We start from the raw sequence: 23,679 nt of genomic DNA, 5'->3' as shown, positions 1-23,679 counted from the left end.
CAAAGAATGGACATTTCATTTGGTTCCGCTCATACGCTGCTCACAAACTGCGTATGTCACGTTCATGTGCGTGGTTGGTTCCACGATTGCTCATTCCCGATCAAAACGCTGTGCGTGTGGAGGATTGTTCGGAGCGGAAATCAAAGCTGCAAAAAAGATCCCATGTTTCTATTGAAAATCACCATTGACGATGAAAGTTGGCTTCATTATTATGGCCCTGAGTCCAAGCAGCAGAGTTCTGTGTGGAAGTCTCCTTCATCACCAACACCCAAGAAAGCAAGAGTGGTTGCTTTTGCTAACAAAGTATGGTTATCTCATTTTTCGATATTCGAGGCATGGTGTAACAATATGTCGTCCCACCACATACAACTGTCACGGGAGTGTATTATAAGAGTGTATTGCAAACCCTCCAAGGTCACATTCATCGGAAACGACCACAGAAACAAGATAGATGTTAAACCATGATAACGCCAGGCCCCATTCTGTCAATGTTCTTATTGACTATCCTGCAAAACTCAACGTTCCGTGTGTACCCCATCCTCCATACAGCCCTGATTTAGCCCCTTGTGATTTCTTTCTTTATCCAACTATGAAGAAACACCTCCAGGGACGGTGTTTCGCATCTTCAGGAGCAGTGGTGAAAGCTGCGGAGGCGATTTTGAACGATCTGTCCAAAAATGGCTTCCAGTATGTCTTTGATGACTGGTAAAAACATAGGGACATGTAATGGGGAGTATTTTGAAAAGACCGTCCACATTTGGACGATTAGTACAGGTAATTATGTTTTATTCATTTATGATCATTCTTTATTGATCATACCTCGTACAACAAGAGGGCAAAATTAACGTAGACAGAATTTACTTTGAAACCTTCCAAGCCTTTATATGAAGTCTTAACATGTTTCAACTTATTTCTACAGTCATTACTCACAGACAACGGAGCATACGGAGTAACAGATAAAAGGAAAATATGTGAGGCAAAGTTTAACGAGATTAAATAAACAAATAACAATTTAAAGAAATTAAATAAACAAACAAAAATAAAATATTTGTACATTGTATGAAGATTTTAAAATAAGCTTTATTTTTCAAAAATAATGACAATGGAACTTAGAAGCTAAACAGAAACTCATCATTTACAGGAAGTCTTTTGGAGGTCCACAAAAATAAAGATTGTGAAATGCTAGAATTTTCTTTTTAATAAGTTAATATCATGGTGTTTAAAAGGAAATTACATTAATTTTGTTTCAAAATATGTTTTTTCCTCTCGCAACTAGCTATGTCCTCAAATATCCCTACTGAGTTCTTTAAGTGCTGGTAAATTCTAGAATACAGAATATATTATTACAATTATACATACAATGCTCGAAATGGAAAATATGAGAAAGTTATATGTTTCAGACAATTCCGAGTAAGCATAACACCTTGTTACCAAGGAATAAATTTGCATGAAATGGTGAACGCGAAAGCAGAGATAAAGTTATGCTTATTATAATTCTCCTGAGGTGAGAGTATGCCATATCTCTGCATACTCCCTACATCAAGCACTGAACATATGTCAATTCATATTTATTGTCTAAATCGTGATGCAGAGCTAATGGTGGCTAATACTGACTATAACATTTTACTTGAAACGTAAGTACTCTAAGATGTATGTCAGGTCAAAATGTGGCTTACCTTATGAAATTCTGGTCGCCTTAATTCCGGGCAGTGTTGAAACCATCGCATTACTGCTTGAAATACAGCTTCCTCCCTTTCAACTTGAAGTTCATCGTCACTAATGAATTCCACTAATTTACTTGCAGTTAAATGTAAAAACTCGTCCTGATGAACAACATCGGAGAAGTTCCTATAAAAATTTCAGTCGTGAAAGCTTTCATACATATTAAGGAGAGGAAAGGAAAGGAAAAAAAAAGGCACATTATGGTAAAAAATAAATAAATAAATATAGTATGAGTTGTTCAGCAGAAAAATTGAGTTACGAGTTATTTTTCTTTTGATTATAAGTGTGACGTGTATTTGCACACTGAACTCCGAGCAAATGTAATATCACTCATAAAGGTAAGAACTAACTAGAAATAAAAATAGAAGAATATACAGTGATTCGGGAGAGGGGGGGGATCTGCTTTCAAATACTAAGAATTAAGCATTTCGTACAGTCACTACCAAACGAATATACACACCCAATATTACATCAAAATTCGAAAATAATTTAGGACGACTCATTTGTGGAATATAAACTCAGAGACAACATTACGTCTATATCTAAAAACCAAAAACTATACTCCAGTTGTTACCTTTAGAAGGATTTCATAAATACATATAGTTTAATGTATGCAATCATTTCAGACGCTAATCGGTCGCCCTTCTTCTAGGCATATCGGATGAAAGTTACATCTTGTAGAATTAATCAGATTTCCTATTTGTTAAAGTATAATAAACTTCTAATAATGATGTATCACACAAACTTTAGTAAGAAATCACATCTTGAATTCAGGGATGTTCAAAGTTACCTTAATGACAAGGACGATTTTTAAATTAACTTACTCTGCAAACACTGCTCCTATAATCTTACTAAAGCAATAGACTTATTCTGATGTACACTTATGTCCAAAATTATTGTCGCATACCTATAACTGTCTTCTTTTAAGAATAAAAATTGATATTGATTTTGCAGGGTACTTTTAATACTGATACTATGTGTATAATTGGGAAATGTATATTTATGGTAAATTTCATAGGAAAAGAATTATAAATACGAAAATAAAATGTTGCTAAGTTAATCAAATAAAATGAATAAAATAAAATGTTGCTAAATGAACAATAAAATTTTATTTTCGTTTTATTCACTGCTCTTTTGACATGTAATTTGCCACATACATGTCTTTACCGATTATGCACAGCACATACTAACATTATAAGAAATAACGGGCGAATTCGTTATCAAATTATATTCCTACAACAACATATTTATAGACACGCGACAATAATTTTGGACATGAGTGTACATGTAACAGCGGAGAAACTTTTACTATACGAATAAAACATCAATTAATTTTAAGCTAGAGAAAAAACAATTACACACTATCACTAAACCCATCCTGAAGCTGACAAATTAAGTCCACTAAACAGAACTAATACTTAGATTAGAAATCTCTGAGCCGAAGAGAAGAAATATCTATTCACTACTTACAGATAGTAATCAAAATAATGGAAACACCTCAACAAACTACAGCTTACCTGATTAATATGATGTTGTAAGACCTATAGCCTGTACAATATCTAGTATTTCGTCAAGGAATTGAGGCATATAACTCGTGAATCTTACCAAAAAAAATAGTATGCCATATTTCATGCAGTGTAGCATTTAGTCGTGTCAGCGATTATGGAGGAGGAACTCTGCACCAGACACGCTGCCTAAATCTGACCATGGATGTTCAATAATGTTTAAGTTGGGAGATTGAGGGGATCTGAGCAAGACTTTAAATTCGTCCTAATGTTAATCAAATCACGCTGGTGTGGCTGTGTGTACTGATACATTGTCATATTAAAAGATTGTGTACGTACTAGGGAACAATTTGCACCTAGTCACATTAAATGTCCGCAATTTGCCCTTTAAGAGTAATAATAGGGAAACGAAATATCATGAAACTGCGACTCATACCGGAAGAGAACCGCTATGAATAACGGTAAGAAATAGGCAGTTCAGCGCATATGCTCTCTGGGTGTCCGGCATGTTCTTGGAAACAAGGAGAGTGATAACTCATCGAACCATATTACTTTCTTTCAACTGTCGACGGCAAAGGGTTTACGTTATAGGCACAACTTTTTCGAGCTACTGCATTGCCGGTAAAATCGCAACTCGACCGCATGTGTTGACATAAGCAATTTGTGATTCTGGAAACACGTTTCAAATGGTAACTAAGTTTTCCAGTCTGCTGCGCCATATTAACTCTATAGATCCCTCTTCAATGCTCGGCGTTCTCTGTCACCTAGGCTTGGTTTCCGTTCATTATTCCTCTTCTTGCCGCAAGTTCAATAAACCATCAACATATATAAAATATTTGCAATCTTGGATATACTTACTCCAATTAAGTAAGCCTCACAATTTACTCTGTTCGAAAATCGGTGAGGTCTCCCAATCGTACTAACAACATCTGGCCTTTCGCATATGTGAATCCGTACTACACTTCTTCGCATACTACTGATTACTATCCATAACAACACTAGCACAAACCGTCTATGCGAAAATGTTTAGTGATACTAAGATTACGTGTTGCAATAAATAAGTGTTTCAATTATTTTGAAATTTATTGGCATTACTTATTGCTAATAAACTCTGTTAACGACATTCCATTCTTTTGCCTCATCCTCTTTACCAGTATTTAACACAGAACTGTAAAATCACTCATATGCATTTCTTTCTATAGGTAATGACGTTTTATGTAGCAGTTCAATATATTTAATAGTATGTTTTGATACACCTGAAACAGCAACACTGCCTCCCTAAAAGTCTCTGGTGTATTCTTTTATCATAGTGCCAATATTCCGCTTTGTCATACTTATATAAGCATAATCACTCAAAATTAATCTCGTAAATTCCAGCATGTGTTTTATTTTAGGATTAATGTTCTTGAACTCAGCTAAAAGAAATTGTAGTTATTGTAAATCATAAAGAAGATTTACAGTTGAATTTCAAAAGGACAATTCAATTCATTATTATTATTATTATTATTATTCAACTTTCTATAAATAAAATTACAATAATGCCACCAATTCCGATACACACAAAAAATCGGCATATTTCAGTTTAATATAACACATAATGCCTGGATTAATTTCTTTTTAAGTGCGTAAATATTAGTTACTGCTACTGAAGATTTATACAGACAAATAAATTTCATGTACTCGTTGGGCCAAAAAATAAAAAAAATAAAATAAAATAAAATAATGGCTATAGTGTGGATACGTTGGAAAAATGGCACTTACTCGAAGAAAGAAAAAAAAAAAACAAATTTAATAACCTAAAATTGACAGAAGACCTCGACTGTACATAATTTCCTCCCTTCTATTTCCTGGCTTTTCTACAGACCAAAGTATACTGCTAAGCAGTATAATTTTAAATTAAGCTTGAAATCAAAGCTTTCAGTAGTCACAAGAATTATTTCGTAGCTTAGAATTCCCATGTTGGAAAAACATTCAATAAAGCTTCTTTCAACGACTACTTCTCTTAGAAACTTTTTTTTCTTTTCAGAATCTACCTGAAATATCGTAAGATTAATGCATTTTGAGCCTCTATTCATGATCAGTTCTCATATCGACCATGGATGAGGGATGAGAGGAGAAAACCGCGGCACTTTGATGCAAGCGACTACTACTTACTTTTAACTACGAATCAAAATACTAACCAACAAGCACTATCCAATGGTCTGGTGACTAACGAACGCGCCTTTGATGCACGGGCTCCCGGGCTCGATTACCGGATCAAGAGCATTCAAATTTGAACGATTTAGGGTGAGTCGGATTCCATCTTTAACTGTAAGTCCACGTTTCACATAGCCTCGATGCTGAAAGGGACGTTAAATTCAAAACCAATGAACAAGCCAAGCATTCAACAGTCCAAACGTGCTAGGACTTACTTCTCACCCGCTTATCTCCTGGGAGTACTTTCTTTTCACGAGTAGACGCTTTTTTTTATTTATTACAGTCAGGTTAATGGGTCTTATTGTCCGTTGCTCCACAGGATAACTCTTGAACGAAAGCGAATATTTTAATTGTCTTTTGCAATATGCAGCTACAGTTATTATTTCGGCCGGGTTCGTTAATGGAAGCAAGCCGTTAACATCTTGACAGGTAACGATGACTTTAACTGTGGGTATTCATATCCCATTTAAAATCTAGTAAAGAAATTTTGGTTGTCTATATTAAAAGGATATGTACGTTTTCTTACTGGAAAATGCCTCTCTTAATATCCCATACATGGAATCACATGAACCTCTTTATTATCTTTAGCAGAATTTTATTATTTTTGAGTTACCCCTTTAAACTACAGGAAACTATGTAAAATGATTGATGATAATGAATTAAATGGTAAAAGAACAATATATATCACCCACGCCCTAAGTGCGATTCTATCCTGGGACAGTTAAGTCTTGCTAGCTTAATGTCCTACATCGCACGATGAAGTAAATTAGTGTAAGAACAATTAGAACTGAATATAGTTGTATGGTAGGTTTAAATTGACAGGTGTTGCGTCCACCCTCCTTATCTGAAGTGTCTTGCGGAAAAATTCAATGAATGATCTGCGTGTCGAGAAAGTGTGAAATTCTACATTCGAAAACAATTCTCAATTTAGAGTATTAAAATTAATTCGTATATATCAGTGCTCTTTAAAAATTGAACCGAATAAGCCGAACTCTATTATTTATGTTCTATAAACAGTTGCCCCAATCCTCTCTGTTGGTTGTACACTGTAAGTTAAAATCTTGATTAATTAAAATCTGTAATTGTTAATTTTCTTTCATTTTTTTCTTTTCTTTTTTTAATTTAGGCATCAAACAAATTCGGTTTTGGGTTCTAAAATCATACATTTATTTTAAAACTAGAAATCGAATTTCACTTATGATGTACTAAAATGTTTTCAAAACCTAAAAGCAACTGGCAATTTTGATCGTCTCCATTACAGAAATACTTTCACCAAGAAAGAAAAAAAAAATCCAATTAGGGGAAACTATTTTTTTAATCATCAATTAAGATTACCATTTACCCTACCTTTCGAAACATTCCCTATACAACCAGCGCTCGAAATGAGAAATATGAACTGCTCTAGCATTGTGTTTTGCATATGATTATTCAACTGTTCCGTCCAGTTAAAAGCTTTATCTATACATCTCAAACTGAACGATGTCGATATTAAAATTAATGAGAAAAACAAGTATCGGGGTGTTGACATCGAGAAATTTTGAATCTGGCAAGAGGAAGGGGGCTGGCGTGTAGTTAATCTAAGCTACTAAAAACAGTCAATATTTCTGTTAGTAAACTTGATCAGACGCTGGGAATGTTGGATCAAATCTGATTGGATCAACTATCAGCATCTTTCTTATTTATTTATTTAAGACAAGGATGGACAACTACACGCTGGTAGAAAATAGTCTAGAACAGCCTTGCCCAAACTGGGCTCCGCGCCTGATTCTCAGGGGATCCGTCGCCGGCAGTTATGAAAATGACCCCAAAAATTTTTCCTAGCATCTAAAACTGAACTAAAATGACAAATATTAAATTCCTGTTTCCATCTAGCAGGAACAACGGGATTATTTCCATCGAGTGAAAATACTTTCAGTGATAGTAGTTTGAGTTCTTCTTACTAGCGTGCTAGATGGAAACATCATAATATATCTACTAGCCACTGGAACTATCTCAACCTTTCTTGCTTATAAAATACTAAAATAACAAAAATTAAATTGTTGTTTCCATCTAGCAGGAACAATGAGATTACTTCCATCAAGTGAAAATACTTTTAGTGATAGTAGTTTGAGTTCTTCCCACTAGCGCTAGATGGAAACGTCGTAATATATCTATTAGCCACGGGAACTATCTCAACCTTTCTTGCTTGTAAAGTACAAAGAATAAAGATCTGGCATGTTTCACATTGACTTAACAGGAATAGTAAAAGAAAATCTTATCAATTTGCTTTAAAATTTAAATTCCAAGGTACACTCAGGAATCGATTCGAAAGAATTCTAAGTGGATTGTAAATCCATATTCAGTGACGACAAAATCAGCAGCCCTGAATTGTGGCAGAATATGAGGTCCTTATAGACAATGTTTCGGACAGCTACTGTCAGGCATCATCTAAAAGGAAACTACTTCTCGAATTTTAGGCTCAATTACGGGAACACTTTCAATACTATGTTCAAAATCTAAATTGCTTTTACTACCTTTTGGTACCTCTGCTTTTGTACCTCTGTGAAACGGCCTTTTCGAAGGAGCTCATTTGGACGATGAAGACGTTCACATTAATTTCGGGTGTATTTGTAACGTAATGTTTTTCGAATATCTTAAACTAATTGTTCCAGTTATATCATTTTGTAGATTTCAGTAATACATAATATCATGTCCAGTTCTCTTTTACCATTGTTTCCAATAAACACACCAATAAAAATGTATTCCTATAGATTTTTTTATTTATAATATAGTAATAGATATTTTTCTTATTCAGAACACAGATATAACTAACCACTCTCGGGGCTCTACGGCTGAAAAAGCTTGAGAACCGCTGGTCTAGACACTTCCAGTGTTGATGAGGTACAGGTGTTTACAGAAACTACAAGCAGACAAGTCTTTTGTTTTCTTTTCTTCAGCAGAGTAGAATCAAAGCTATGAAAGAAATATACGATAGCAATCTGATAAGCATGAAAGATAACATAAAATAAATTACTGATAACGTTATGGTCTTTCTCTCTCTGTTGAAATTGTTATGACTAGTGATGATGTGCGTTTTTGAAGCGAACGATCCTCCCCAACCCCAAACTACTATAATCTCCAAGAAAATACACACTATGTTCTATAACAATCTAAATGTTTTAATAAATTTTGACTTAAAAATTTTTGCACTACAAAACAGGGAAGAATGGACTCCCTCATTACTGACACATTTCTGCAGCTGTGACGATTGAAAATCCTTAGAAAAAAATTACGCCATACACCAAAAATCAATTTCCTTACGCAGGCTATCATAGAACACACTTTTTAATCAGCAAGGGAAGGAGTTAAGCGAGTCCTTGTACTTGACTTCAGCTTCAAGCAGTAGGGATCATGTCAAAATCTCAATAAACTAGACACATACACCACACTGAATCAAAATCGTGTCATTTCCACGAAAATTATCATAGAACTTATTTTTGAAACACGGAAAAACGGGAGGTAGTAATCCATCCAATATTAAGAAGGTTAACTCACCCCTCATTCTTGACTGATTTAATCCCAAGCACTGAGAAGAACGGAATATTGTCAAATGACATACATAATACTCTATCAACATCGAATGGGTCTTACAAAAGTTACCGTGGAACTCTGAAAAACTCCATAAAGAAGGATATTTAGAAAGCCTAAAAAATGTGCGACATATTGCAACAAATTTGAACAGTTTTTAAACTAAAATTATCGTGAAACATGTTTTTTAAATGGTGGCGAAGGTGAGGGAGGAGGTAATTTACAATTTCATTATTGATAGATTTTAATCTCGAGTTGCGGGGCCTTAAAAAAAAAATATATATATATATATATATACCTACTATGTTTTGTCGTAACTGAATATTTTTTACCTGGCTTATATCGAAAAATTGTCTTGCATATATCTTCAAACTTACAACATGGATTAGATTTTATATCATTTTACTTTTTTACTCTTGGTGGATTGCAATCCCAAGCAATACGGTTATATCTGCAAGCTGAATGAAGGAATGTACCACGTTTCATTAAAATTGGATAAGGTTTACGACGGTCATCCTGGAACAAACAGATACACTAACAAATGCCATCGAATCGAATGGTAGAAGCTTCGCTACGCTCGCTTCAATAAATAAAGTAAGACTATACTTACCAAAAATTAAAATATTGAATACTGCACCTACTATACAACAAAAGTAACTTCTATGCTGCCGATAACATTCAGTCACCGACTTACACTTTACAATTTATTCCTTCTTCCAGAATTACAAACACGGTTAATTCACATTCCTGTTTCTATAACTCCTTGGAATATAAGTAACAGCTTTTGTACGAAAAGGTTTCGTTAGGTGAGTTTTATTAGTTTGTATTTTTTCTAAAGGAATTTTTTCGTTGTGAAAATTATGATTTCTGTTTTCAAAATTTTATTTTTCCTTTGTACATCAGAAAACACAGACTGGTATTCCGAACAGATAATACTCGGATATTGGTATTCTAATACGATTTCGATCTTAAAACCGAAAGTTACTTTTCGGTTTTCAAGACAGAAACCAAAATCGGTTTGAAAATTCGTGCTGTATATATACAACATAAATTACCTAATATCTAACAGTGAAGAGTATTCTAATAAAAAAGCAAGTTGAGTTGAGTTGAGTTGATTTTGGGTTTAACGTCCCGTTCAGCAGCGAGGTTATATGAGGCATGGACCTACTGATTAACGTGGAATCCGAACCACATGAGCTCTAAAAAGAGGCAAATTTCACGGAGTTGACAAGGAGGCCTGAACTATCTCAGTGAGTGTCAGTATAATTTCATGTAAAACTAATGTGATCAATAACTTCCTTTAAAATGTTTATTTCATTTTCGCAAGAAGTTATGTCTATTCGGATAATACAGTAAATAACGATGTCCTAGGAGTCTCATTGCACACTTAACTATTTTGTGGATAGCCGGCAATCGTCCGAACTATCGATAAATCATTGTACATTCGTCTAGCCAAGAACACTTATTAATAAGTATTTCATATAATAATGTATTCTCTGCGTGTTTCATCAAAGATTGAGTTATTACGTTGCTTACCGTTGTTATGAAGATGGTTTGATTTCTGTAGGAAGATACTTTCGATGTTAGTGTTTATTGTTGAGAAAGCTTTTATCCTAGTTTACAGTTGCTTGTAGTTTACAGCGAATGTGAAAGAAGAATTTTAGTATATTACACTCTATTATATTTGAGAGATTGGGTTAACTTATCCATTATTATCCTTGTGATAATAATACTACTATGGTAATAATCTGCTATATTTATTTGTAGCTGTGACTATCTCTAATAAAAGTAGATTTATTAGATAAGTTCCTTTTTAACAAGGGACGACAGAAATAGGAAAACGAGTCTTATGTAACGATGGTCAAAATAGGGTTATTTATATTTGGCAGATTCTTATTTGAGGAAAGTATTCATGCATATTTGGAACAGTTATCGAATTGTGCTTCTAATGACATAAGAAGTGTGAAATTTGGTGTTGGTCTTAGGAAGGTCGCTTTGCGTTATACCAAGGAAGATGCGTGTATTATGCAGAACGATGTCAGAGCTAACGTACAAAATTGGACACTATCCTACGCCAACAATACCAGAAGTTTACCAAATGCATTGTGGATTTATATGTCTTAACTCTAGACAGCATATAGCATTCAAAAGTATGGAAAACAATTGTCAGTTTAAATCATTTTTGGAGAATGGATTGCGTAATACTTGATTTGCGAAATGTACAGCAAACCTTATTTCTTTTAATCACTTTTTCCTGAGCTCTCATCTTTGAATATGGCAACTGTCGTTAGCTTTTGAAATTACCGGGAGGAATTCTCTTTTCCACAGAACTGCATCATTCATCTTATTTGAGTGTTCCGTCGCTTTAGGACACGTGCCAAATTAAAACAATTATTAGCTCACCTGAGAGTATACGCTTTGGCTTTTTCTTGGAGATCATTACAGGCGTGAGTTTCTGCGAAACAGTGAATTCCAACACAATTACTACTGTCCATATGCCTTTCTAAAAACTGGCAACATGCATCTCTAACAGGCAATACTTCTAGAAGATTTGCCGCAGACAGAAGATTTTGTACATTGCTCTTATTTATAATGATTTCACTAGTGTATGCGTAGTCCAACAACAATTTTATCATTGATGACTCAACGCCGTTTAACGCTACCACTTGTTGATTGGATTCCGCAAGTTTACTGGTGAACATGGCCTATTAACAAAGGAAGAACAGTTAATTATTAGAGTAAATTTATTGCTAATAATCATATACAATATTTAATTTGCATTAAATATTAGTAGCCACAAGGTAGAAACCAACGATGATATAACACACAGTTCTTGTCTGCTATGAAATTTGTATTTACTGTTACTATTATTATTTTCAGTAACAAATTACTACTGTATTATTCGTATTAAATATACATTAACCAGCCAGAACATCGTCATCTACCTAATATCGGATATGTTCACCTTTGGCTCGCAAAACAGCATGCGGTTTGACACGGAATCAATAAGACCTTTGTAGGTGGCTGGAGGCATGGCGCCCCGCATCTGTGCACACACAACTCACTTAAATTCCGTAAAAGGAGTTGATGAGCTCGGATCTGACGTTCAATGACATCCTAAAAGTGGTTCATTGGGTTAAGATCAGGTGAACTTGGGAGCCATTGCAGCAACTGAAATTCACCAATGTGCTCCTCGAACCCTGTAGCACAACGTTAGTCTTGTGACACGAAGTGTTGCCCTCGTAAAGGATTCCACTGACACCTAGGAGCGGTCCTGTTGCCCTTCACGCACTACCAGCCCCATGGATGACCATGTGAACATTTCCCAAATCATAATGGAGCCACCACTAGCCTATCATCATCCTACTGAGGTCGTCTCGACGACAGATTCTGACTCTGTTACCGATATAATGAAAGTAGCATCGCGATTCACCAGATTGTGCCATTGCTCGGCGATACAATGATGATGAGCATATGTCCATTCCAGTCATTATCGACAATGCCATGCGCTTAAGGAACGCCAGCTGCAGAGATCCATACCTAACAGTGTCTGGTGAATGTGTTCTTACTCAGACACATTCGTGTTTTGTCCATGCCTGTTGTATCCCATGCCTCTTACGTCAGCGAAGAACTTCGTTTAAAAAGTAATGGGTGATCTTAATGTTTTGGCTGGTATGTGTACCTCTTATTAATTAAATACACGTAGTCTTGTTCAAAAAATCTTGGCCACCCACTTCGCTTTATAAGGCCATATTCTGGAACAGTATGTAGGGAATCTAACAGTTTGACTCTTAACTGAAGATCTCAATTGGCCCACACTTGTTTGATTTGATTCCGATTGTGGGTAAGAGTACACAATTTTTCAAAGAGAGATGGGTGGCCAGGTATTTTTGAACAAGACTGTATATACTCGTGTATGTATATACAGTCTTGTTCAAAAATACCTGGCCACCCCTCTTTTTTTGAAAAGCTCTGTACTCTTACCCAGAATCGGAATCAAATCAACCAAGTGTAGGTCAATTGAAATTTTTAGGTAGAGTCAAAGTGTTAGAATTCCCCACGTACGGTTCTAGAATATGACCTTGTAAAGCGAACTTCACCCATCTTGACTCTGGAACTACTACTTAAATAATTAATAGTTTTCTGGCCAGCTATATATTTATTTATAAACATTAACTGATATTTGTAATAATTTATTAAAATAATAATAATAAAAGAGGGAAGTGTAAAGAAAAATGATCAATAAAACAGTTATAAATTTAAAATGTAACAGTAAATTATAACAATACCTGATTGTTTCATACTAAAAATTTAAAATTATAGAATGCAGCAATTAAAATTATATAATGTTAAGAAGATATCTCTTCCAGTTAATGTCTGATGAAAATAACATTAAGTTATTGAAAAGTGTTGCGCCTTATCTTATTTTAATTTTAATAAATAAATATATATACTCCGGTCAGAAAAGTATTAATTATTCAAGTGTATATATATATTTACAAAAGTACATGTGCTTCTTTTAAAAACTCCGTACTAAGTTTCATTACATACGCCAAGGCTGTATGTAACATAGACTTAAAATTTACTTGGGATGCAAACCATATGTATTTCTACTGAAGAACAAACCTGGGTCTACTCTAAATTGTTTTGTTTACGCATATTACCAATGTATGTGAAACCAAGCTTTAAAAAAAATAAATATGGTAAGTCTGATATCTGGACTGCATTAAATCAAATACTGCTTTTCATTTTGTTGGCTGATACTATCAGAACATGGTCGGGTTTCTTCATTTGTTATTTACTCCTCAAACCTAAACCATCCATATAATATAAAACTGTAGCTCGTGAAGGAATAGTAGTCCCGCTCGGGTATCTAGTAGTGTCTGTAAAAATTTTGCGATTCTGATTGGCTGATAGAGGTCACGTGGTCTTAGGTCCCTCCCCGCGGGAAATTCAAAATTAACCACGCCCTCAGGTCACGTGATATGACGTCATGAGGTCACATGGTTTTAGGCCACACCTTCGATAGTAATTTCAAATTAGCCCCTCACACACTTTTATGACTCATTAAACCGGGATTTTTGAATTAGGGGCTATGGCGGTACAGCCAGTCTGTTTTTCAACTTTATAAGTATGTTTTACCGCCGGAGTATTTGCATTTGAACGAGAATTGTATCTAGGTTCTCTTCTTAATATTCGTAGCATATTAGGGCAACCGCCATATCATCTTGTTCCATGCGTTAATGTCAACGTGCCCACTTCTGGAAGCGATGTTAATTTGTTGGAAAAAGTATGATTTCCACTTGCATAACATCTACAAGCCCTGCTTTTCGTTTCTTACGATATTATTCGTCTGACAACTCCATTTTCACCAACATCCTGTGGCTGAATCTTTTGATAGTAAATTATTTATGGTTTGACTCACATTATCATTATACCACGTAATCCTCCCAGCCTAACAAACGAAAATATCTGAGTAAAGGTGATATTCAGAGGAGGAAATAAATTAGTAAAACAAAAATTCCATATAAGGCTACGTACTCACCCGAAAATAAGGACTGAATGAAGCAAGGACATTTTTGTGAACAGGAAATTTCTCACCATCAACAGACAAGGTCACATCACAGAAATGTCCATCTTTCCTTAAATCGTTCAATCCCTTTAGTACCTGAAAAATATAAGTTTAAAATAACCTGATTGAAGCACAGCACCAAATGCATGAAAGAACATGTTTCCAATTAAATCTATAGTAAATTCTAAGTTGAATCCTTTTCAATAGAAGTACGGTACAGAGCGTCCGACTATCAAACTTGTTGGTTATATGAAATAAGCAAATTAAATTATAAATATGTGTGATTGGTACTCTTATAATAAACTTTAAAGCAAATTTATGTTAGATATATAAAACTCAAATAGAAACTATCAAGTGGAAAGCTACAGAAATGGTCCAGAACACCATTTTTTTTTAAAAACATTTTCATGTTCGTAAACTAGAAAAGGAAAGATAAAAATTTTATTGGAAACAGTCACAAAAATCAAGCTATTATTCAGCATGTATTTTATTTACGTAAATGGTCAGGTTTATTTACGTACATGGTTATTATTCAGCATGTATAGTAGTGTATATTAGTAAAAAATTGTTGCCTGCAGATCTTGATATAGAGTTTATGTTCTAAGAGTTTATATTTTGTTTTCCGAATGTGCGCAATGAATCTGTTAATTCAAGAATTAAATAACTTTGTGAACTAATGATTCTCAAAAAATCGATAATGCCCATAGAAGGTACTAGGTACTATTATAATCCATTTCTTTGAATTAAATTGACTGAACATAACATAAAACAAAGAAAAAGAAATTAGCTTTTGTGTACAGAAAAACAATGCACGGCATAACATCTACAAAACAGAATCTTCCACAAGATAAATATAACCTAAAATTAAGTAATGCATTAATAACGAATTTATAACAGTTACCTGCAAAGAATGCGATGATTCAACGAATTTGTACTCCTCTGCAGATGGTCCATCTAAAGTATCAACTGTAGAACTTGTATCACTATCCATGCTAGGCATTCGCTGGCGACTATTGTATGGTAAACGATTAGTAGGAAGGCTGTTTTCCCCTCCTATAATAGGTTGAACAATGGGTGCAAGCATCATTTTTAAGTTGTTTTGGAACTAGTACACCCTTAATTTATTCATCTGTTGAGAAGGGAAAAAAACATATTATTTAAAAACACATAAAGATCGGAAAGTATAAACAGTAATCTTTTTTTTTTTTTTTTTTTTTCAAAACGAAGAAACAAATATCTAAATAAATAAAACCTATCGAAAACGGAGGCACTGTTGTTTAACAGTATAATAGGCCATTCGTACGAATAGTATTGCCAACATCAGTGGTTAACCCTAAATCTGGCGGTTTTACAATACCTTCTAGCGGTGGGAATTGCCTCTTAGTAGATTTGTAAAAAAATACGAAGATTTAAAACCTAAATCATTGTTCAGTTATTGTACCCGCCGTATAGCCTTCGTTGTGTTCTTTGTCACTTGTTTAGTTCTGTAGACTTTTTACAGTCTACATTAGTTAACTTCGGTTTTTTTTCTTTTGTGTGTGTGTATGTGTGTGTGTGTGTGTGTTTATGGACTATGTTTGTAACTAATATTTTTTAGAAGTAATAATAGTAAAATTGGCGTTCCGTCAGAGAATGACATGTAAGAACCGATCGACACTTCTATCCCAATTTGGAACGGATTCAGTAATATAAAGATACAGTTGAGAGAAACTCTTTCCAGGAGCTTCCTAATCTTGAGTTATATCTTCTCATCTCACTGTGGTCAAATGTTGAAATGGAGTTTTCCTATTGATAAAGATTCCAACAGAGACAGAGTTGATGTTTTCTTCCTAGAGCTCAAGCTACTAGGAAAAAGTATATAATGTTTTAAATTTGCCCAGATACAAGAACATATATAACAAACTGGCTGATGATTTAGTGAACAACAAAAACATTTCAAAATGTAAAGATATTCCTTTTCAATAATAACGGCAAATATTGTAACTGGTACAAAACAGGAATGACTCTAGTGGCTAGCAAGCATGCATGCGTTTGGTTAGAATTAAGAATTAGATTTCTGGGCTCTCGATACGTATGAGGGATGTTCCTCGATGATCACACTACCCGGGTACTTAGAGAGGAAGAAAGGAATGAGGAAGGATGAAAGTGGCCTGGGATCATTATGTTAGGTACCATCCTGGTATTTGTCTGATGTGGGTGAAGAAAACCCAAGAACACTTCACTCAGGATAGCTGGCCTGAAAACTTTTTACACTTTTTCGACCGAGTGCCCCCACCAGGAATCAAATCTTGGATCATTCGTATGCCTGTGGTGTACGGACTTTCGGGTTCCATTCCAAGTGGTAGAGCCTTGAAAAGTTTGAATACATTACAGTAATTTGGTTATCACCCTAATTATAGGTGCACCTTTCATACAGCTTTGGTGGTGAAAGGGACGCTGAACTGTAATTCAACCAACCAAACACACAAGTACTCACTACAAGACTGCATACGGGTGCTTGGGTTGTATTAGAATTTTGCGTCCCTTTGAACACCAAAGTTATAAGAGACTTGGATCTAGAGCTTAACGTGTGATCCGTAACGAGTTACCGCCGGAAATCGAACCCGGGTTTCATATACCGAAGATGCACACGTTAACTATATAGCCACAACGGACCTCGAAAAAGAAGAAGCAGTTTTCAACTTGTAAACTACAGACAGTAGAGAACGTTGCGACAGCTCACATTGAATATAAAAAGATTTTTAAAGAGGTGAATAAGCACTTATGGACTTTCGTAGTAATAATGGAATTCTTGCTGGGTTTTCATGCATCTGATGAAACACGAGTGATTCTATTCACAAGTTTTGTCTTATACTGTAGGCAACACTGTTTATGAAGAATCCTCGGTTCGACGCCATATCAAACGAGATTGTGGTAGACACCATACTGGCTTAAGAATCATTTCGGGGTTCTCCAATTTTATCTATATACCACCAGTTTGTTGTACATTACATTTCGTCCCCTGTCTCATTTTAAATTAAGTCCTAAAGACATAATGTAATTTCACTTCTACGGAAAAAAACATAACACGAGTAGTATATTGTATTGCGCTAAACAACTACAATAAACAGACCGCTCACTTCACGTATTTTCCACTCAAAACTAGATGTTGAATGTGGCTATTTCTAATAGTAAAGGGGATTGAAATTGCTAATCGCTAGCAAGCTAGCAATTCCAACTGTTTCACATTTTCGTACATTCTCCAAGACATAACAATATATACTCCACTGCCTCTCCTATCATTCCTTTCCTAATGGACACCAACAGAATATTTCTACATTAGAGAAAAAAAAATATATAAAAAACCGAATTCAGCTTGAAGAGTTTATTAAAGTTGCAAAATGATTGAAGGGTCATTCCATAGTAACGGACGGGACATTCATAGATATTTCAAGTACAATGAAGTTTAATTTTCTAGTTGTCCTTAATAATTATAAATGTAATATACACAACAGGGAAAACGTAAGTAAAATAGGCTTTCTGTAGCTTAATTTCAGAATATTGTCAGAGATATGAACTGAGTTGTTAATATTTTTATGGAGCGTAACGGACGGGACACATATTGGACGTGGTTCGCAACTGTCAAATAGGTAGTGTAAATTTCTTCGAATTGTTAAGAAGTTTGCAAATATTAAGTATAGTACGAGGCGTCTTGATCTTTCAACTACTGCTACACAACATATTGTGTCAATTTGGTTTGTTGGACATGAGTTCTGCTTGATTGATTAACCATAGTATAGCGAACGGACGGGACAATTTGTCCTATGTTTCAAAAGCCATATTTTATACATACTACGTTATAATTTCTAATACACGTTTTACAATATGTGTGATATGAACATAGTTTTACTGATGTAACGTTATTTGTAACTAATAGGATTGTCTATTACACAACAACTTTGGCAACATAAAGACCATAGACGTATTCTGTAGAAAAAAAACAAAACAAAACAAAAAATCAGTTTTCATCGTCAGAGTACACATCAGAAAAAGACAGTTTCTGTTCTAGCTTCTTTTGTATTAAACATACTCAAATCCAAATCAGAACTACTGCTGCTACTACTACTATCGTCCTCGTCTAACACTGTATATGCATGGAGCTCTGATAAAGCTGTTCATCCAGCTACAACCTGAAATGGATTGATGCCCCTAAAGTAATGTTTGGTTTGAATGTGTGGTATAGCCTTAACAGTTTTCCACCTGTTTTGTAGGACGGATTTCTGCATGTCTATTGTTCGAGTGTCAACAAAATAGAGTTTTATCCCTTTACAATAAGAAGAAGCAACATGAAAAAACTCTTTGGCTGAGCTGACCATCACCGTTCTTTCTTTAACCCTCTGCCAGACCGTTCTTTTTAAAGTCCCACCAACACCATCTACAGCTCCTTTACCGTGGGATGTTGCAAAGAAATTCCATTCTCCCTGTACTCCGAAATCGTTTTCCATGTAACACATGTTTGCAATGTTAAACTTGTTTTTAAACTGCGCGGCACAGCCATCAGAAAATATAGACACTTCAGAAACATTGAAATTTGATCGAAGATCGTCAATAATTATCTTCAGAAAACACCACACACTAACCTTATCATGAAACACATGATCACTCACAATAGCGTAAGAGATGGTATGATTTTTAACCCATGCAACACATGTGAAAATTGTAACTTGTTCATGATTCCAATGTGCACTTTGTATTTCATCTTGGGTTATAGTAGTATAATTCTCTGCGAAGTCCACTTGTAACACTGCTTCACATTCTTCCACGCTTCTTTTTTTATATTCAAAATGTTGTTCTTGTGTCTTTTTCACAAAATAATGAGTCTTGAAATTTGTCAGTTGACCCTGAAGTTCATTTATAGCATCAACTACGGACTCCTCGACAAATACTTGCTTTAGGCGGCCATCTATATCCTCCCATTGCTTCCATTTTATCCTGTCACCTAAGTTAAAGTCATCGGGTTCGGGCAATAAGGAAATGATTTCCTTACAGCTTTCGCATAATCCTGTCATGCACTTTTCGGATCCCACATTGCAGCATATTTCTTGCATAAGGTCACTGCTGGTGGAGGGAAAGCAAGGTATCTTCTTCGCCAAAGCTTCAATAATGAAGGTAAAATTTGAATGATATTTACACACACAAATATTATGAGGCATTTCCGATGACGGTAACACAAACTTCGGTCGTAGTTCATAAAATTTGCTGAGTTTAATCTTAACCGCAGGGTTTTCAATTGTAAACAGACGGCAAGCTTCTTTAACTGTCATCATCATGTGATGTTTCTGTAACTTCATTCTACCACCATCACTGCACTTAACACTTTTAAAGTCCTTTTTCCCAGGGGACTGACGGCTTACATCATCTCTGCCGTAAAATGCTTCAACCGTAAGTACATCTTCAGAAGACATTCTTTTCCCAGATGGTTTTATTGTTTTGGTCAACGAATTCACGGATGAATCGCAATTTTGAAGAGTATCCGAAAGCAGTTTCTTGAATACAGCTCTTTTCTTTCGTGGGCTTTGTGGCAGAGCCTTCCTAACTCTTTGGATTGCCTTTCCAAGAGATTGTGGACACGAGGAGCCTAGGTCACTTAACACACTAATATGTTCTTTCTCTAAACTTTCCTTTTGTCTTGCTCTGTATTTCTGTTTTCTTACCCTTTCCATAGACCTCTTTGCATTCAATAGTCTCTTATTTCCTGCCATTCTCGCCTTCTCCTTAGCACGGGCTTCTCTCTTTCTCTGAGCTTCCTTCCTTAGATGCGTTTGCCATTCTTGACTGTTTGTCTTCAGCTTCTCCCTGTATTTTCTCATTCTTAATCTAGCCTTCTCAGCTTCTTTCTTTCTATCCATTTTTACATTGAAAAGAATAGCAGCAAGTTGTAGTATCATCTTCCATGAACTCCTTTAATACACATCATTAAATGTAAAGCAAATGAATTATAAATAAAGAAAACAACAAATTAAATTACATTTATTATCTCTCCACCTCTCTCTCTCTGGAAACTGTGAATGAATAAAGACTTTTTTTTTTTAGTTTTACGTACAACGGTTATGCCCGCAAGGCTAAAGGAGATAGTGATTATTAGAAATGAATGAAATTCCAGAATGAACAGTGAGGAAACGGGAGAACTCCAAGGAAACCACGCACACGGTGTTCATCCACCACAAAGTTCACTTGGCGGGGGCTGGGATCGAACCCAAAACTCCAAGCATCAGAGGTAAACGCTCTACCACTGAGCTACCGCGGCCCCCTGAATAAAGAATAGGGTCCCTAAAGCACATTTGAAAAAGAAACATGACATATACTTTTCAAGATAGCCAGTAGAGGGGCCATTACGTGGTTGAACTATTTCAGTCCGCGTGATTTACTAACCTTACTAATGCATAATAAAAGAGCGTTTATTAAAACGCACGTTCAGAAATGTAGTCGTTGGTTTAATTCTATTTATCTCTCTCTTTCTCTGTCTTTATCGCTCTCTATATATTCATAACAGTTCCAGTACAAACCACATAATTACAGTACGAACTGAAGTATTGTAAGCACAACTATACTTTTATATTCATCAGATTAGTAAACATTAAATGAAATGCTGATATTCTTTTCTTTCTTTTCAAGCACTTATAATATAATTTACATTAATGTAAACCAAGAATAACCTTGACCCTACGTCTGTACGAAAGGAAACAATGAGAATGCACTCACAGTCTGAAATCCGTAACGGACGGGACATTTTTTTTTTTAGTAGAACAATACGTGAACTTCAATAGCACATGGTCACACAACAGTTAGTAATTTATAATTTACTACCTGAATACTCTTTAATACCAGCAGCACAAATATTAATTTTACGAACGTCAACATAATAATAAACTTTCTTACCTTTCAGCGTAACGGACGGGACACAACACAATCGATATTTCATTCACACTTTCCTAATAGCTCCAATGATGTATGTGGCTTGAACAACGTCAAATAAACTCTAACTTCCTGCCTTCTTTCCTCACTAACAAACAACTAAGAAACACGTGAACACATTGATTGCTGCATGGGTGCAAACATTAGACTATTCTCACTCCGTAGTTGCTCCCACGCGGACCCTTGATTTCAGCGAAGCCAGATGACGTAATTTTATTTCACCGCGAAAAATGTTCTCGTATCATTACCTGGAGACTTTCTCCCACATGACTACGTACTGAATGTTTTTTTATATCAATGTTTGTAAAATGGTACCCAGGCTCAGTTCGACGTGGAATGTCCCTGAAGTTAAACAGGTTTACATCCACTACTTTTGATTACGAAATTTGAGAACTAAGATTTTAAAAATTATTCCAGCATATGGTTGTCAGGATTAGCCATATGAGTATTTTTTTTTTTTTTTTTAAATTTTCCCCCATCACAATAAGGTCTATCGTCGATACATTAAAGCATTAAAATAATGTTTCTGAAAAATGTAGTTTAAATGTAAATCCCTCACAATAAGAGAACACATATATATATATATAAAGGCTGTCCTATTAATGCGTACAAGAAATTTAAGAGTAGGGGCCTCTTCGACTTTGGCCAAAAGTCCATACGGTAGTTTCGGAGATATAGGGTACCGAAAGTGTGGGAAAATGAACTTTAGAGATCTATATCTTCACTATCCTAAACGATAGAGCAAAGACGGTTTGGTCAAGTCAAAGACATCAAATGTGATCTATCCAAAAATGCTTATGCCGCAATCGGAAACCCGTGCGCAAGGGATTCCCCAAAGGAAGTGGGGAATCCTCGTCAATTCTCTTGCGAAAGAGAAGTCTACATTAGTGTGGTTCGAAGACTATAAAAACAACAACCAGTAGTTCGTTGACGGCAATGTGATATCTTCAACGAATTCAACATGGCGCGGGAATTTTGTAATTAGCTGTGTGGGGTTGCATAACTGGAACATCAGTAAGAGGTAAAAACATATGCATTAGTTACCATAAATGAGAGAAGTGGGCCATTCGAGGTGAACAGCAGCAGCACAGTGTGTGTATACCTGCAATAGGAATTGGCATGCGAACATGAATGAAAAAAGAGTGCAGTAACCAAAAACATAGGAAATATGAGAAACTATTAAAAAGAACATGCACATGAGGAAAAGTGCATACTAATCAGCATGCAGGTTGTACAGCAGTGGTGTGCAACTTGGAGCAGTGGGCGGGCCAATCACAGAGCACTAAATGGCGTCGCGGGCCTCACTGTAGGTATATCAATTTTACGACAATTGAATAGTATAGTATTAAATGATGGAACATGTTCATCGTAATTTACATCACAATAACACAAAACAACTGTTATACTGGTAACCAAAATATTTACTCACTAAAGAGAAGCAAAATAATGTATTTAAAACTTTGTCGGTACATCTAGCAATCCTTATACCAAGGGAAATTTCCCCTTCAGGGCATTACCACCTTTCGCACTGTGCGATCGATGGAAAATTTCCATTTCACTCTTAACAGGTTTTTATTTGTGGGGACATGTTGAATGTTGAATTCGTTGAAGATATCCCATTACCGATAACGAATTACTGTTTGCTGTTTTTATAGTCTTCGAACCACGCTAATGTAGACCTCTCTTTCGCAAGAGAATTGACCAGGATTCGCCACTTCCTTTGGGGAATCCCTTGCGCACGGGTTTCACGATTGCGGCATAAGCATTTTTGGATAGAGCACATTCGATGTCTTTGACTTGACCATACCGTCTTTGCTCTATTGTTTAGGATAGTAAATATATAGATCTCTAAAGTTCATTTTCCCACACTTTCGATAACCTATATCTCCGAAACTACCGTATGGACTTTTGGCCAAAGTCGAAAAGGACTTTTTATTCTTTGTTTGACATCAGCTATCTACCCTTAAATTTCTTGTACGCATTAATAGGACAGCCTGTACAGTGTATACGAGGAACGTATTATAATGATATACACTTTCTTTTCATGTTCCAGGTGCAGTGGACCACCAAAAGTGAGAAGGCAGCCACTAGTACCTAGATCTTCATTGGGAGTGTCACTGGCATCGGGGACGAGAGTAGCAGCCTGTGAAGCCCATTTCTTGA

At 35.5% G+C, this 23,679-nt stretch overlaps 1 protein-coding gene across 1 annotated transcript in view; it reads right to left on the bottom strand.

Annotated features, from left to right (window-relative positions):
* Nucleotides 1–15,649, bottom strand: part of LOC145681862 (kelch-like protein 12) — a 60,156-nt gene extending 44,507 nt beyond the window's left edge. The window contains exons 1-4 of the mRNA XM_081753470.1: nucleotides 15,464–15,649; nucleotides 14,536–14,658; nucleotides 11,394–11,695; nucleotides 1,677–1,848 (exon numbers count right to left, since the gene is read on the bottom strand). Coding sequence (XP_081609596.1) covers nucleotides 1,677–1,848; nucleotides 11,394–11,695; nucleotides 14,536–14,658; nucleotides 15,464–15,649 — 783 coding nt within the window. The remainder of the gene's footprint in view (nucleotides 1–1,676; nucleotides 1,849–11,393; nucleotides 11,696–14,535; nucleotides 14,659–15,463) is intronic.
* Between the last annotated feature and the right edge of the window lie 8,030 nt (nucleotides 15,650–23,679).

Source organism: Thermobia domestica, chromosome 3 (assembly GCF_964235325.1).
Source record: "Thermobia domestica chromosome 3, izTheDome1.hap1.1, whole genome shotgun sequence".
Lineage (NCBI taxonomy): Eukaryota > Metazoa > Arthropoda > Insecta > Zygentoma > Lepismatidae > Thermobia > Thermobia domestica.
This window is presented reverse-complemented; position numbering and strand designations above follow the sequence as displayed.